At 47.9% G+C, this 16,760-nt stretch overlaps 1 protein-coding gene across 8 annotated transcripts in view; it reads left to right on the forward strand.

Moving 5' to 3' along the window:
- The window catches only part of ERC1 (ELKS/RAB6-interacting/CAST family member 1), a 2,866,486-nt gene that overhangs the window by 2,596,967 nt on the left and 252,759 nt on the right, over positions 1-16,760 (forward strand). The window contains exon 19 of one of the 8 annotated variants that reach the window (XM_069628619.1): positions 12,070-12,136. The exons of the other annotated variants lie outside the window; for them this stretch is intronic. Coding sequence (XP_069484720.1) covers positions 12,070-12,096 — 27 coding nt within the window. The 3' untranslated portion in view covers positions 12,097-12,136. The remainder of the gene's footprint in view (positions 1-12,069; positions 12,137-16,760) is intronic. 8 annotated transcript variants of the gene reach the window in all.

Here is a 16,760-nt window from a genome sequence, read left to right on the forward strand (position 1 = left end):
GATGATTCCATTCCACAGACAGGTTTAGGCCCCGTTTCACTGTATCTAAAGTGTATATCCAACGTTGTTCTTTCTGATGTAGGAGAGTGCCCATGTCGCCACCTCTCCTTGAAGGTTTTATTACTTGTAATACAAACCACGTTAGGTCTGTATCTTTGTGACCGTATCTCCCAAAATGTTCCACAAGCGGCTTATCCGCCACTTTATTCCTTATACAGGATCTGTGTTCTGAGATGCGCTGCCGTACTTCCCTAGTGGTCTTTCCTACATACAAAAGGTCACAAGGGCATCTTATTACATAAATTGCATTCTTAGTTTTGCAATTAGTATGCATTTTCAGTTGCCATTTAATTTGTCTGTACTCGAAATCGGTTCTCACCTCTGCCAGTGGGCAGGCTACGCATCCTCCGCATTTGTGGTGACCGATCACGGGGGGCAACCCCCATTGACTGAGTATCGTCTGATTGTTTTTTGGTTCCACATATGTATGTACTAGTTTCTGCCTCAGATTTTGATTTCTTTTGAAGGCAAACCTAGGTCTCTGATGTAGAGACCCATCCTGTTTCACAAGGTCCCAATTGTGATTGACTATCTTTTTAATCTGATTACTTATTGGGCTATAGGTGGTAACACAAACCAATCGCTCTTTTTTTACCTTAGGCTGCTGGGTTAAACATATATCCCTATTGGTATTTTTTGCCCTTTTCAGATTGTTTCTGACCAGTCGTATGGGATAGCCCCTCTCCACCAGTCTATCTTGTAACTGTTTGGAATGTTCCATAAATTCTTGACTGGTGCTGCAGTTGCGCCGTATTCTTAAAAATTGCCCATATGGTAAATTGTACCGCAGGCTTGCAGGATGAAAGCTGGTGTAATGAAGCAAGGTATTGCGGTCTGTTGGCTTTCTATAAAGTGTTGTCTCCAATTTGGCTCCTGCTTTTCTAATAATTAGATCAAGAAAACTTACCTCTACAGTGCTTGATTCCATAGTAAACCTGATGTGGGTATCTTGCCTGTTTAACCATTGATGAAATAGTTCCAGGGATTCTGCATTACCTGTCCATGTTAAAAAAATGTCATCAATATATCTATGCCACCCTTTCAGGTATTGGCATAGATCTGGCATAGTTTTCAGTGCATTTAAATGTCCTGATATAAACTTGTCCTCAAAATCTGCCATATACAGATTCGCCACATCTGGGGCAAAAGTGGCCCCCATGCTAACGCCCCTGCATTGTTTGTACAACTGTTGCTTATATAGAAAGAAATTTTCGGTCATCGCTAATCTAGCGCATTCAAGTATAAAAGGTGTAGGTGGTTCCTGAGGTATTGTACGGTTGTTCAAAAATTTACCCAGGACCTCCAGGCATTCAAGTTGCGGAATAGATGTATACAATGATTCTACATCCATTGTTACGAGGATCAATCCCGGAGAGCACTCAATTTCTTGTATGATTTTAATCATGCTCGTCGAGTCCTTGACATAGCTAGGCATCTCTTCAACAAATGGCTTTAGAAAATCTTCCACGTACACTGACAGTGGCTCCAGTAGTGAATTTATGGCAGAAACAATAGGTCTTCCAGGGGGATTCATTTTATCCTTGTGGATTTTCGGCAGTATGTAAAATGCTGCCGTCTTTGGGTGACTTTTATTCAAAAAACACCTTTCTCCCTCACTGATCCATTCTTCTCTCATAGCATGGTCGGTGAGACTTTTTATTTCTTCTTTCAATCTCGAAGTGGGATCTTGTCCGAGGGTTTTATAAGAGTCTATGTCTCCCAGGAGTCTTAGACATTCTTTTTCGTAATTGCTGGTTTTCATAATCACTATCCCGCCTCCCTTATCTGCGGGCTTGATGGTGATGCCATCTGTATCACAAAGTTTTTTCAAGCTGTTTCTTTCAGCTCTAGTCAAATTATCCGGTTGGAAATTTTTCTTTTTTATGGCTTCCTTCACTTCTTTTATAACCTTATGTTCAAACGCCAAAATCTCGGGCGGGCATGCATGAGAGGGAGGATTAAAGGTGGACTTATTCTTGAGACCCGTTCTATTAGGTGTGTCTTCGTTCTCTCCAGACACTCCTGATTGGGTCCGGTCTAAATTAGGTAGGAAAATCTCGAAATAATGTTTTAGTCGTATATTCCGGAAAAAACGATGAAGCTCTAGTTCAGTGGTAAAAAGGTCAGCCTTTGCGGTGGGAACAAAAGATAAACCTTTTGACAGAATTTTCAATTCATTAGGATTCAGAACAATCGTTGATAAATTAACGATAGGTATTTTATCTTGATTCTCTAATGATTCTGATACCATTGCCGGGTTCTCATCCCTGGTCCTTGATTGTATCGTCCCTGACTCTGTCTGGGGCGTCCTCTCTGATTGCCTCGGTAAAAACCCCTCTGTTGTTGACCTCTTCCTCCTATATTCGTGGATTCCTGATTATTCAGTGACGAATCTGAGCCACTTGATGAACCGGACGTATTAGAGAAGGAAACAAATTTATTATTTCTCCTATTGCTGGCTGTTCCCACCTGAGTAGTGAAGAAACCTTCTTTCAAATACGGATATGTTTTTTCTTCCGAATAGTTTGCCACATCTTTTTGAAATGTAAAGATTTTGCGATCAAGATTGATTTTCCTAAACTTGACAATTTCTATTTCCAGGTCTTCCAATTGTTTTTTCGCATCTTTGATTGTTTTACTTTCGAAAAAGGCTTTTTCCAGAGCGGCCAATTCATCTCCCTGTTTTTTAGCTTCTTCCTCTGCTGTTTCGATTATGAGGATGATCCAGTCCCGAGAACATTTGTTGCCAACCCCACTGAAGTTCTTCTGGAACTTGGGGTTGTCAACAAATATTCTCGGGACGTTTCTTACTTGGAGTCCCTCGGGGATAATCCCCGCTTGTAGATATTGCAACATAAATTTCCCATGTAGATCGGTTCTGGTCAATTTTTTTATCTTTTGTGTAATTTTTTCAATGTCATCTATTCCTTTTACTGCGGGCACTGCCGCAATCACATCAGCCCCTAGTGCTGGTATTCCCATGAGCCTTTGGAAGTGCTCCTCAGTAAACGAAATAACATGTACGTTTTCCATTATTATAGGGCTCAATAATCACCCACCGACAATAATTGCCCCTACAACCACGGGCTGCACTTACAATGCAAAAAAGAAGGGGTACCTGTTTTAACGTCCCTAGTTCTACAGGTCAATCTAACATAAATATCACAAAATTTGAACTAGTAGACCAAATACAAGGATGACGGAGTACACAAGTGGTTTTGGCTTGGTTTACAATTCCCAAGTTTATTTTCTTTAATTATGCAAAAAATACTATATCAAAAAATATATATATATTCAACATTTCATATAATTCTGTGGCCCATACTCTTAATTCATTCATTCACATTTATACTTTCTTCATCAATCTCTCGTTCTGCACTTCATACTTTGAAAAAAAGGTCTGTATATAAAAAACAGTAAAAACATCTGTTATCTCTACATGTGTTCACAATTCATTGTGAAAAACATCCCCACCAATTTGGGGTATTACACAAGTCTGTGTTCTGTTATTCCCACAGTTCTCACGTCGACACGTGTTTCAGTTGCTCTCAGCGAGCATCAAGATTAGTACTCTCTTTGTATGGCAACCTTCTTCAGGACAAAACAACCCATTTTTCAAGCACATGTATTGACATGGGCCACATCATCTAGAAAAATACATAAAACACTATATGAGTATTGTATATCCCCGTCAATCCTTTTCAAGTTATTTAATTGCATATTAATATGCTGTGTTCTATAATCACTAGAACAACAAACCAACTCACCTCCTATCCGATGAGGTCAGGAGGGACAGTGGAATCTGGAGGCCAATAGTCCTCTCGTCTATGGGGTAAAAAATTTGTATCCATTACCTAAGACTGTCTCCGTTTCACTTGAACACAGACTTGTGTAATACCCCAAATTGGTGGGGATATTTTTCACAATGAATTGTGAACACATGTAGAGATAACAGATGTTTTTACTGTTTTTTATATACAGACCTTTTTTTCAAAGTATGAAGTGCAGAACGAGAGATTGATGAAGAAAGTATAAATGTGAATGAATGAATTAAGAGTATGGGCCACAGAATTATATGAAATGTTGAATATATATATATTTTTGATATAGTATTTTTTGCATAATTAAAGAAAATAAACTTGGGAATTGTAAACCAAGCCAAAACCACTTGTGTACTCCGTCATCCTTGTATTTGGTCTACTAGTTCAAATTTTGTGATATTTATGTTAGATTGACCTGTAGAACTAGGGACGTTAAAACAGGTACCCCTTCTTTTTTGCACAGGACGAAGAGCATCCGCAAGATGGACTCTGTTTGTAACATTTTGAGGCACTAGGCCTGGCCACCCTCCTAGTCATCCATAGCGCAGTGGATGATGGCGGTGATCCAAGAGGCATACAAGGTGCAACGTAAGGACCCGCTGCACGGCATGTTTGCGCAGGATGTTAAGATCCAAGGCGACAGCAGCCGCGTTCCAAAACCACGTTCCCTGGCAGGTGAACAGCAGGGCGGCAACGTGGGCCACTCCTTTGGCTTTTTGTAAGCACTACTGCTTGGATACCAGTGCCAAGACTGATGCAGTGTTTGGCCAAGCAGTGCTTCGTAATCTATTTGCCTAGAAGTTCAGGCTCTCCTCTCCAGGGCGTGGTGTCAATTGTAATCGCACCTACAGTATGGAGGAAAGGGGACGGGACCTAGGAGTAATTAATTTTACGCACCGGAGTGACTAACGTACTCCTAGTCCAAAGTCCCCTGTCCTCCATACGTCCCACCATCCATTCCCCTATAATAAGACCAGTGCGGTTGGTACAGTGTAATACAGCCGTTGCGTCAAAAGGGGACTGAGGTATGGTGCCGGTGGGTCGGGTTAAGGGAGCCCGCGCCTCCACGCGCCAGTAAATTTAAAAGGGAAATGTCCATTCCCATCCCCCGCAAGGGATGCCCATACAGGATGGAGGAAAGAAGACTATGGACTCGGATTACGTTAGTCACTCCGGTGAGTAACAGTTAAACACTTAATTTCTGCTTGGAAATGTTTGGTTTGAACCACTGCGAGTGTCAAAGTAGCGGTCTGCTGCAAAAATAGTAATTTCCAACAAGTGAATATACTCTTCCCTTTTTTGCCTTGCCTCCTTACAATTCAGAACTCCCCAAGAGAGACACGTGAAATTTTATATAGGCTTATGGAGAGTGAGGAAACTCATTGCGGGGTGCTGCTTCCTGCTTAGATCAGACCCTCGTGCTCACTTGGCTTCCTCTCTCAGGGTAAGCTGTCCTAGTGGATCTACGTACTTGGTTTCTTTTCTTTTTGCTTAAATTTTGAAGGTGTTGGTTGCCCCGGATACCCCGTTTCACTCCCCCTCCACCATCACCCCTGCTATTCTTATGGGAGACTAGTAGTGCCATTTGGGAACATTCCTAAAAGAGATACTATGAGTGGAGCCTGGATGTTATTGGGTCATCTGAGTGCGTGTTATTGTATTTCTCGTTTTACTGATTGAGGAGTTTTTATTACCCGGTATCTTGTTAAAAAAAAGAAATATGAAAAAAAGATTTGCTGAGAGCTTGATCCCTGCAATTGACGGGACCTGAAAATGGCTTGCAGCTGAAAGTGCACAATTGGACCCACTCTCTCCCTCTCACCTCATACATTCTAGGAATGGCATGTTTAGGGAAACTTGGAAGAGGACTGATGTGCCCTGCTTCTCCTGTGAGCTTTGGGCAGAATCTCCTGTTCGAGGGGATTGGGTCCTCCGACGTATTCCATATCTATGACAGTAATCACCACAGCTATGCTGCTTCGGAATATTTTTGGCGTCTGCGTCCTGCGTCGATGACGTCGATGCGCCGCCCTCGAGGACCTCCTTTGACGGCCGACGTCACTGCATGTTATAAGTAAGGACGCACGACGCCCGTAGCCTCAGTTCCGTTTTTTCCGCGAACGTGTTTGCTTCGTGAATCTCAGTACGCCTCGACTGTTTGGAGTTTATGTTGTTCATCTCGGTTCTTCGAACCTGTTCGTTTGTGAAGTTATTCTTCGTGAAGATGTCTACCTCGTCTTCCACACCGCGTCCAGGCTTTAAGAAGTGCGGGGACTGTGGGTCCAAGATGTCGGTCACGGACTCGCACGACGCCTGCCTCTGGTGCCTCGGGGAGGCCCATGACACAGATGACTGTGTCGACTGCCAGTCACTCACGTCGAAAGCCTTGCGGGAGCGCAAGAAGAAGTTGTCGGTAGGTAAGGTGTCCAAGCCCCGGAAGTCGAGGTCTGAGGGGCTTTCGACGGACGGCTCGAGGGGCGACTCTCTGAGTCGTCGTCGGAAGTCCAGTGGGTCTCGGTCCCGGAGTCGGTCTCGCCACTCATCTACCTCTTCGAGACACTCCAGCAAGCGCCGTCATCGGTCGCCTTCCCCGTCCTCATTCGAGGACTCCACCCATCGGCGGGTCGCTTACCCCACCAAGAATGCGACACCGGGGGAATGGGCTTCCTTCGGGAAGAAAATGTTGGCGATTCTCGAATCGCAGGGCACTGGTCCGTCCGCACCTCCGAGTGGGATCGGTCGTGATCTGCCGAGAGACGCAGCTGGCACACCTTCGGGCTCAGGTGGTCGCCACGATTCGCGGGAAAGGTTGCGCTCGGACAAGGGGAATCGTTCTCGGCATGCCCGGTCCAGGTCCCGGTCCTCGACGCGCTCGAGACCGCATGAACCTGTGAAGTCTTCCAGGAAGACATCGACGCCTGTGGCGCCGAGGTCGTCAACAGACACTCTCGAGGCTCCGCCTCCGAGGAAGTCGTCGACGCCGTCGGCGCCCAGGATGTCGAGGGACACGCTCCGGGCTCTGCCCTCGAGGCCTGTGTCGATGCCGACGGCACCACGTCTGTCGTCGACGGCAATTCTCTCGATGCCGGCGCCAATTCACTCGATGCCCTCGACGCCTTTCGGGGCTGTGTCGACTGGGGTACCCCGTGGCTCGGGGAAACCACCGAGAAAGGCTCTGGCCAAGGTCAAGCATGGCTTTGGTTCCAGTTCTGTGCCTTCTTACCGCCATCTGGAATTCATTTCAGAGGTGGATGAGGCTCTGATGATGGCATGGTGCCTGACACGGTGCCTGACGAGATTCTCTCGGGCCATAGCCAGTTTGAGGACCTGAGGCAGTCCCTGCATGATGCTAGTGGGCTGGACACCTCTCCGGAGGTGGAGTTTTGTAGGCCTGAGCCTGGCACTCATGCAGATTCTTCGTACCGGCGCCTTATGTCACGGGTCACCGAGTACTAAGGATGGTCTGCTCCCCCAGGGGAGTTTGTTCAGGATGACCTTACGGATATCCTCGACATTGGTCCACCAACTGACCCGGTACTGCCGTTTCATATGGCTCTATGGAGGAGGGTGTCGGCAGCTTGGACTGCTCTGGAGAGTCTCCCGGCAGTGAGCAGGTCTTTGCCGCGAAAATACCGCCCAGCCAGTAGTGACCCCTGCTACTTGTCCAAGCACCCTACTCTGGAGAGTTTGGTGGTGCAGGCGGCTACGGCCCCGGCAAAGCAGGCGTCGTACCCTACCATCCCTCCTGATAGGGACGACAAGCGTTTTTGACGGCTGGTGCAAGAAAGTGTTTTCTGTAGGGGGCATGGCGCTTCAGGCGGCCAACTCCTTTTGTGCCTTGTCTCGTTTCATGCACGCTCTGTGGAACTGTTTCCTTGGCGGCTGAACATATTCCCGAAGGGGATGAACGGGATGGTTTCCTTGCCATGGTTCAGGATGGCAAGGATGCTATGTGTGAGGCTGTTCAGTCGGGTTTGGACATGGCAGATTGCGTCAGCCGGTCCATGGCGGCGAGCACCGTGATACGCAGGTTTGCGTGGTTGCAGAAGTTGGGGTTTGCTCCTGATGTGCAGGCCCGGCTCCTCAACATGCCCTTTGACGGGGAACATCTTTTTGGCAGCAAGGCTGACGAGAGCCATGAGAGGTTGCAGACCTCAAAAGCTGCAGCGAAGTCGTTGGGCGATGCAGTTAGACAACCTCTGCCTTTTCGTCCTAGGGGACAGAAATGGAGGGGAGGTTCCTTTCGTTATTACTCATCCTTTGGTAAAGCGAGAGGAGCTGCCAGTCAAAGGGGCCACCGTAGGAGTGCCAGAGGTGGAAAACAAGGTACTCGAGGTGCCAAGGCTGCTCGGGCTGTTGCCTCTTTGCCCTCAGGCAACGCCGCAGCCGCTTCAGCTCAGTCATGAGGCCATGTCCCATGGTTCGCCGGTTGGGGGAAAGCTGGCGCAGCATCTTTCAGAGTGGTGCGCCATTACTTCAGATGTGTGGGTTTTGGAGATCATAACCCACGGCTACTGTCTTCCTTTCCGGCAGAGGCCTCAAGACAATCCACCGGGGAATCTCTCTTTGAAGAGTCCGGATCCGCTCCTTGCGCAGGAAATTCAATCCCTTCTGGAGAAAGGCTCCATAGAACTGGTGCCTGTAGCGGAGAGCAACAAGGGATGGTATTCCCCTTGTTTTTTGATTTCCAAGAAAGACGGGGGATTGAGACCCATCATGGACTTGCATGGTTTGAACAAACTCCTCAGGAAGGACAAGTTCAAGATGGTTACTCTTTCTCAAGTGCTCCAGGCCCTTCAACTTCAGGACTGGTTGGTGTCTCCCGACCTCAAGGACGCTTATTTTTATGTGCCGATGCACCCGAAGCACAAGAAGTACCTGAGGTTTGCGGTTGGCGACTCACACTTTCAGTTTCGGGTCCTGCTGTTCGGATTGACCTCCGCCCGAGGGTCTTCACCAAGCTCATGGTAGTGGTGGCAGCGCACCTCAGGAAAGGGGGGATTCACGTCTACCCCTACCTGGACGATTGGTTGATCAGGGCGCACTCTCCCGAGCAAGTCCTGGATCATCTGTCAGTCACCTGCCACTCCCTCCACAAGCTGGGCTTCTCCCTCAACTTAAAGAAGTCCCATTTGACACCTACTCAGAGGCTCCAGTACATCGGAGCGGTGCTCGACACGTCCCTGGGGCAGTGTTTTCCTCCCCAGGTGAGGGCTCATCACATTCAGCAGATGGTGAACAAGTTTCAACTTGCCCGGACTCTCCCAGCGTTCGAGTTCTTGAGACTGCTCGGCCTCATGGCATCCTGCATTCTTCTGGCGCCAGAGGCCAGGTTGCGGATGAGATCTTTGCAATGGGCACTCAAGCTCCAGTGGTCTCATTCCTCCAGCAGGATGTCGGACCCTGTTCAGGTGCCGTCTTCGGTCGCTCAGAATCTTCTGTGGTGGTCCGACGAAGGCAATCTGATGAGGGGGGCTCCATTTTGGCTGCCCTGGCCAGAGGTGACCATCGTGACGGACGCATCCCTCGCGGGATGGGGAGCTCATGCCAACGAGTTGACAGTCAACGGTCGTTGGTCCCCGTCGGAGTCCAGACTCCATATCAATCTGTTGGAGCTGAGGGCCGTCAGGCTAGCCCTGAAGGCTTTTCTGCCGACTGTGTGAGGAAAGAATGTCCTGATCCTGACGGACAACACGGTGGCCATGCACTATCTCAACAAAAAGGGGGGGGGGGTGCAGGGTCACTTCCTCTGTGCAGGGAGGCGATGCAGCTCTGGTTCTGGGCAATCCAGCAGGAAGTTTCGATCTCAGCAGTTCATGTGGCAGGAGACGAAAACAAGACGGCGGACGCTCTGAGCAGGCAGAGCGTGATCTCTCACAAGTGGGAGTTGGCTCAGGAGATTCTCCTGGAGATCTTTGCCGTTTGGGGGACCCCTCAGGTGGATCTCTCCGCCTTAGGAGACGCGTTTGTGGTGGAGTGGTCATTCCCACTGCTGTACGCTTTTCTTCCAGTCCCCGTCATCCTGCAAGTACTGCGGAGGTTACGGAGGTTCGGTTCCCGGATGATCCTCATTGCTCCGGTGTGGGCCCGGAGGACGTGGTACCCGGACCTTCTCTGCTTGTCCATCTGCCCTCCATGTCGTCTTCCCTACCGAGATGATCTGCTCTCACGGGAGGGGGGGGGTCAGGTTCTCCATCCAGAGGTCAGGTCCCTCAACCTTCACGCTTGGTTTCTGAAAGGTTGAGGTATAAGGATTGGGACCTCCCTGAAGACGTGATGGAGGTGTTGCTTTTGGCCAGAAGGCCTGCAACAAAGTCCCTGTACCGTTGACGTTGGAGGGAGTTCTGCGACTGGTGCAGGGTTAGGAATGTGGATCCTTTTGCATGTGAAATTCCCATGGTTCTGTCTTTTTTGCTTTCTTTGGCCCACAGGGGCCTTCAAGTGGGCACCATTAAAGGTTACCTGGCGGCGCTGTCCATTTTTAAGCGCTCGTCTGAAGAGTGTTCCTATTTTAAAATTCCTTTAATTTCTCAGTTTCTGAAAGGGCTCACTAATGTGTTCCCTCCGTCACCTTTCCAGGTGCCCGGTTGGGATTTGAACCTTGTTCTCAAGTTTCTGATGGGTGCTCCGTTTGAGCCTTTGCATTCATGTCCTTTGAGACTGTTAACTCTGAAAACTGTATTTTTAGTTGCGGTCACTTCCGCTCGCAGAGTGAGTGAGTTACAGGCACTTTCAGTTAAGCCACCCTTCACTTTGTTTCATAAGGACAGGGTTGTCCTTAGAGTTTGTCCTTCTTTTCTTCCGAAGGTGGTGTCAGAATTTCATTTAGGCCAGAAGGTTGTTCTTCTGGCATTTTATCCCCCTCCACATTATTTTGGCTATCTCTGAGTGTTACCGCTTGGCGGGTAAGGACCCACTGGTCGGCTTACGGGCCCTTTCTACCGGGGGTATGGCTGCCTCTACTGCCCAGCAGAGGGGTGTTCCTATTCGCAACATCTCTGATGCAGCCACCTGGGCCTCGATGCATACTTTTGTACGTCACTATTCCCTCGATTCCATTCGGGGGCAGGATCTGTCCTTTGGCAAGGCGGTCCTTTACTCCGCAATTTGATTGGGCATGCTAAATTTCTGTTTCTGAATTCTTTTCCCACCTCCTTGCATTGGTACTGCTTTGGGAGTCTGTCATAGATATGGAATACGTCGGAGGACCCAATCCCCTCGAAGAACAAGTTACTCTCTTACTTGGTAACATTCTTTAGATGGGATGGTCCGACGACGTATTCCATATCGCTCCCTCCATACCTTCCCCGCTACAGAATTTCTTATGCGATTGCTGCTTACGTTTCCGCCACAAGGCTTTGTGTGTCAGACTGGCAGAAGACTGGTGGCACACGTTCTGGGAAAAAACTACAACTGAGGCTACGGGCGTCGTGCGTCCTACTTATAACATCCAGTGACGTCGGCCGTCGGAGGAGGTCCTCGAAGGCGGCGCATTGACGCAGGATGCAGACGCCGAAAATTTTCCGAAGCAGCACAGCTGTGGTGATTACTGTCATAGATATGGAATACGTCGTCTGACCATCCCATCGAAAGAACGTTACCAGGTAAGAGAGTAACTTGTTCTTCTCCTTCTGTCATGTTGTTGCAGTGCATTTCTCAGCCAACACATTATCACTTGCACGGTACCTCCTTTCTCTGGCATAGTACCCCATTGTCTTCTACTTTAGCACAGGTCTGAAATCAGTGACAAAGTAAGGGAGGTTTCCCCCGTCTCCCAACCCTGGCAGAGTATTATTTAAAAAACTATCGTTTGCATTGTTTGTGCAAGTGGAAAATTAGATGTGTTCCCTTTTTAAGGTTATAACTTTGAAAAGGGTGACCAATGCTTTACATATCATATTGGTTACCTAGTGTGGGCCAACTATATATTCTGTGCACTGTGGCCAGTCCTACACTTTGTGGAACATATTTGCCCCAAAGATACAGGATTTCCTTTAAAGATATCTTTGTACTGCAAGCGACAGGCTTGGCATTTACCGCAATGCATGGAAATCTTCAAATCTAAGTTAGCTTTTGCTTATGCGTGTTGCTTATGTGTGTTACTGTTTCAAATACTAACAAATTCTTCATTTTGTTCCCACGCTGCCCTGGGATCCTTTCTTCTCCTTTGTCATCTTTCAACCACTAGGATGATGAGGAGGGTATTTGGGCATAGCCAATCAGATGCTCTTAGTTCAGCCATTTTGTTCAGAACGGTGAGAAACAGCTTCCTATATCATTAGACCGGCTTTCCACCGTACTTTGCATGCTGTGTTTGATGTGCTTCCTTTTTCTCCTCACTTTGTGTTTCCCTTTTTGCCATCATTTTAATTATGTTTGCGTATTATTGGTTTCCTTTTTATTTGTCTGTGAATTGCTTTGAGGACTTCAAGGGTATGTTATTAAGTTACTGTGCTAAGAAATCGTTGCAGCAGTGCGGAAAGAAATGTATACTGCGTAACGTGTCCTCCCACGAAAAGAGATTCCTTTTGGTCTGTACCTCTATAAAGCATAACTGCTGCTTATTGAACCATTTTAACAGGATCAGTGGCAGCTGATCTGGCACATGTCAAAATGTAGATTCCATAATTCTGGGATACGCAAACCATTCTTTACTGCATTATGCAGGTGTGTCTGGGAAACAGAAAGCTTAGACAATAATAGGAAGATATGAAGTTCTCTGAAACCTTCTTTGTGACGATCAAATGCTGAGTGGGAAGAGGCAAACGATGGGCATCATTTTACTGGTGTAACATTCAGAAGCCCTCAGTCTTAGAATTGACCCAGACCACTCCACTTCCAACATTCATAACATTTCAATCAAATTATATGAAGAAGAATTTCTTTTGCTAAAATGGAGGCGGCATTCTTCTCAGGGCAGACAGCTATACGAGTATCCAAGAAATGGCCCCTGGACTGCAATGTTTGCATGATTTTACACCTCAGTAGACGGGTAAGCACAGTAAACATTTGATTTCACACCCAGATGATTTGTAGTCCCACGTGGTGTTGTATTGGTGTGGTTCCCTGTGTTTTCCACCATACACGTGTTTGAGCACTGTTCAACCTTTTGATTTGATTTTGATTTCATGTCCAGCTCATGTTGATGAGCAGAAGGTAAGCGAAGGTAAGTTTACAAGCGGAAAGCACAGTTTTTCATCAGTCTAAAAGCATGATGATATAATTGTATTACCACTCATTAAATGTGCATAGCTCCAAGTTCGTCATCCACTGATGACTGGAGGTACAGACCTGGGTTTGATCAATACCTAGATACAGATTGCATCTTTTACCTACTTAAAGGGCTGTTTTGTTTATCGCCTATGCCATTTAGAAATGCACATCTGTTTGTGTACTGTGTTAAATTCTTCAGAAAATATAGAAAACTACAGCGCCAGCAGGGTGCAGAAAATGACAAAAGTAGCCTAGGAACAAAACCAGAAGAATGATAATGACAAAGGTCTTAAGCCTGAAGAATTGCTAACATAAAACCGGAGCAATTTAGACGGCAGCACTTACTTCATTCCTGGGCAGGGATAAGTGTTTGAAATGTCAGCTTCTGATTAAACCCGCCCACATTTATGATGCCCTTTGGGCTGTTCTTGATTAAAAAACTGGTTTAGAACCACCCAGAAACACCAAAAGTATAAATATCCCACTATTCAGCCATGACCTCAGAGTGAAACATTTTTAAGAGCTGAATGAGAGACCAGGTGAAATGCAGGCACAGTTTGTTGCCCACTACGTAATGATGAAAGCGCCTGCCTTTGGGACAAAAAGTTAAGAAGGCAAAGGATAAGAACAGAATGTGAGTCGAGTAGAAATAAATAAAATAAATAACATAATATTTCAAGAAACTATAGTTGTTGACAACACTAAGATGGGACCAGCTAACTCATCTTATTTCCCAGAGACTCATTTGCCAATTACAGGGTTCCTGCGTAAGCAAACATAATTACTTCAGACCTTTAGCTAAGTATTCCGAGTGATATGGTACGAGTTCACAAAATGCTGCTTCACCTGTGTATGCATCTTCATAACTGTGATCATGTTTTCTGTAAGGTTTATTACAAAAGCTGCCAATGGGCCGTATGGGGAAATACTCTCCAACAAAGAAAATGAAAAACAAAAGGTTGGAAATGGAGAGAGGCTAAAGCTTTCCCTAGAAAATTAGCAACACTTTGCCTAGATTGGCAGTCGCGTATCTACTATCTAGTAGACCCTGTTGTCTGGAACATTCTCAGAGGTTTGTGTGTCAGAATTATTTTTTTGGAGACTAATGGTTGGTAGCCACACTTGGAGAAGAAAAGCCGCCAGGTTTTGGGGATCTCAAAACTGGTGCAACCATAATTGAAGAGGCATGGATGTGCTCCACATGCCGCGAGATAGCGTCTGATGGTGGAAATAGTGTAATTATATGTCCTATGCAGATTATGGATGCAGCAGACCTTTTGATGGCTTGGGTGCGAATCCAGGACTGGTGACTGGGCAGTGTGGAAACCCCATGTTCATGCACACAAATCAATCCTGGGGTAACCCCGAAATCAGGCACTTATGAGCACAATAGATGGAGGGCAGTCACCCGGGCCCGGACCAGGGTCTTACATAAAGCAGAGGCCGGATTAGAGGGGGTCTATGAGCTTGGAGAGAGTTGAGGTGCAGAGAAGGGGGTTGGGAGGTGAGTGGAAGAGGAGCTTGGTTTGGAAGAGGCTGGAGAAGAGCATCGAAGATCATTGGAAGCAAAGAAGGCAGCTTGGAGGGCATGGGCGAGAGGTGGTGATTAGGGGAGGAGGAGGAGGAGGAGGAGGAGGAGGTTGGGAATTAGAAAGGAAGGAGGCATAGAACAAAGGTGAAGAGAAGCAAAGGTGCCATGAGGTGGCAGTTAGACAAGAGAAGGTGGTGAAATAATCGATGGCAGTGGTGGGTGAACAGGAGGTGGCAGTAAGTGTATGGGAGCAGTTGGTGAGAAAATTAGAGGAAGAGGTGGTTAAAAAACATGAGGGAGTGATGAGGAGGAAAGGGTGGGGGGGAACAAGAGGGAGCAGATATTAAAACATCAAAAAGAGAGGTGGTGAAAGATCTGGACGCAGTGGGGAAAGCACAGGAGAGGGCAGCAGCATAACCAGAGCAGAGGGTGAGAGATGCAGAGAAAAAGGTTTTTGTGGGGGGGGTATACCTGGGTTTTGGGGGGATTGTGTCCTCCGACGCATTCCACATCTTTGACAGGTAATTATCACAGCTGTGCTGCTTTCGAATTTTTTTTGGCGTAGGCGTCCAGCATCGATGACATCGATATGCTCCCTCGAGGACCTCCTCCGACGGTCGACATCACCGGATGTTATAAGTAGGACGCACGACGCCTGTAGCCTCAGTTCCGTTTTTTTCCGCGAACGTGGGGTCTCGTTCCAGGAGTGGGTCCCGTCATTCCTCAGCCTCTTCGAGCATTCCTCAGCCTCTTCGAGGCATGCACGGAAGCGGCGTTCCTCGGTCGCCTTCCCCATCTGAGGACTCTACCAGACGGCGGGTTCCTTGTCCCACCAAGCATTCATCTCCGGAGAAATGGGATGCCTTCCATAAGGAGACGATGGGAGGGCACCATTCCAACCGTGCCTTTGAGACAATCTGGCAAGGAACGCTCAAGTGCCACCGATCGCATGCCTTTGGGCTCAGGCAGTTGGCGCGATCACCGGGAACCTTCGAGGTTCCGGTCGGACAAGGAGGATCGCCAACGTGCCTGCTCCAGGTCCCAGTCCTCTATGCCGTCGAGACCGTTGGAGCCTGTGAGGCCTTCGAAGAAGGCATCAACGCCATCAGCGCCATGTCAGTCGAGGGACTTTCCCGATGCTCCGGCTCCGAGGAAGCCATCGGCGCTGCAGCTGTCGAAGGATGCGCTCGGGGCTCTGGCCTCGAAGCCGCTGTCGAAGTCGTTGGCGCCTCGGTCGATGTCGACGCCACTCCCATCGACGCCCTCAACACCTTTGGAGGAGTTTTTGTCAGAGGTACCCCAGAGAGCTGTAGAAGCTCCTAGGAAGGCTCTCAGCAAGTGTGTGCAGCCTATTCTTGACCCATACTCTGTTCCTCCTCCCAGGGTGGACTTGTTCCAACCCTTGGAGTACATTTCAGAGGTTGAAGAAGGGTCTGAGGATGAGGTGCCTCCTGAGGTTCCTGATGACTTGTTGTCTGGACATAGCCAGCTGGAAGACCTGCGTCAGTCTTTGCATGACGCCAGTGGTCTTGATACCTCCCCGGAGGTTGAATTTGGCAGGCCTGAGCATGGTAAGCTTGCTGAATCTTCATACAGGCGCCTCATGTCGAGGGTGTCGGAGTATTTGGGGTGGTCTGCTCCACCTGTGGATTTTCTGCAGGATGACTTGACAGATATCCTTGACCAAGGTCCACCCACTGACCCGGTGTTGCCATTTCACATGGCCTTACAAAGAAGGGTGGCAGCGGCTTGGACTGCGCCGGAGAGTCTCCCGGCAGTGAACAAGTCTTTGCCGAAAAAATACCGTCCAGCCAGTGATGACCCCTGCTACTTGTCCACGCACCCTACTCTGGAGAGTTTGGTGGTGCAGGCCGCTACGGCCCCAGCAAAGCAGTCGGCGTACCCTATGATCCCTCCCGATATGGACGACAAATGCTTTGATGGTTGGGCGAAGAAGGTATTTTCTTCTGGGGGTATGGCTTTAAAGGCAGCCAACTCTGTTTGTGCCCTTGCAAGATTCACGCACTCTGTGGAATTGTGTGTCATTGGCGGCTGAACATATTCCCGAAGGGGAGGAAAGGGATGGTTTTCTTGCCCTCATTCAGGATGGCAAGGATGCCATGTGTGAGTCCATT

This window comes from Ambystoma mexicanum, chromosome 12, assembly GCF_040938575.1.
Source record: "Ambystoma mexicanum isolate Mex_15411 chromosome 12, UKY_AmexF1_1, whole genome shotgun sequence".
Classification (NCBI taxonomy): Eukaryota; Metazoa; Chordata; class Amphibia; order Caudata; family Ambystomatidae; genus Ambystoma; species Ambystoma mexicanum.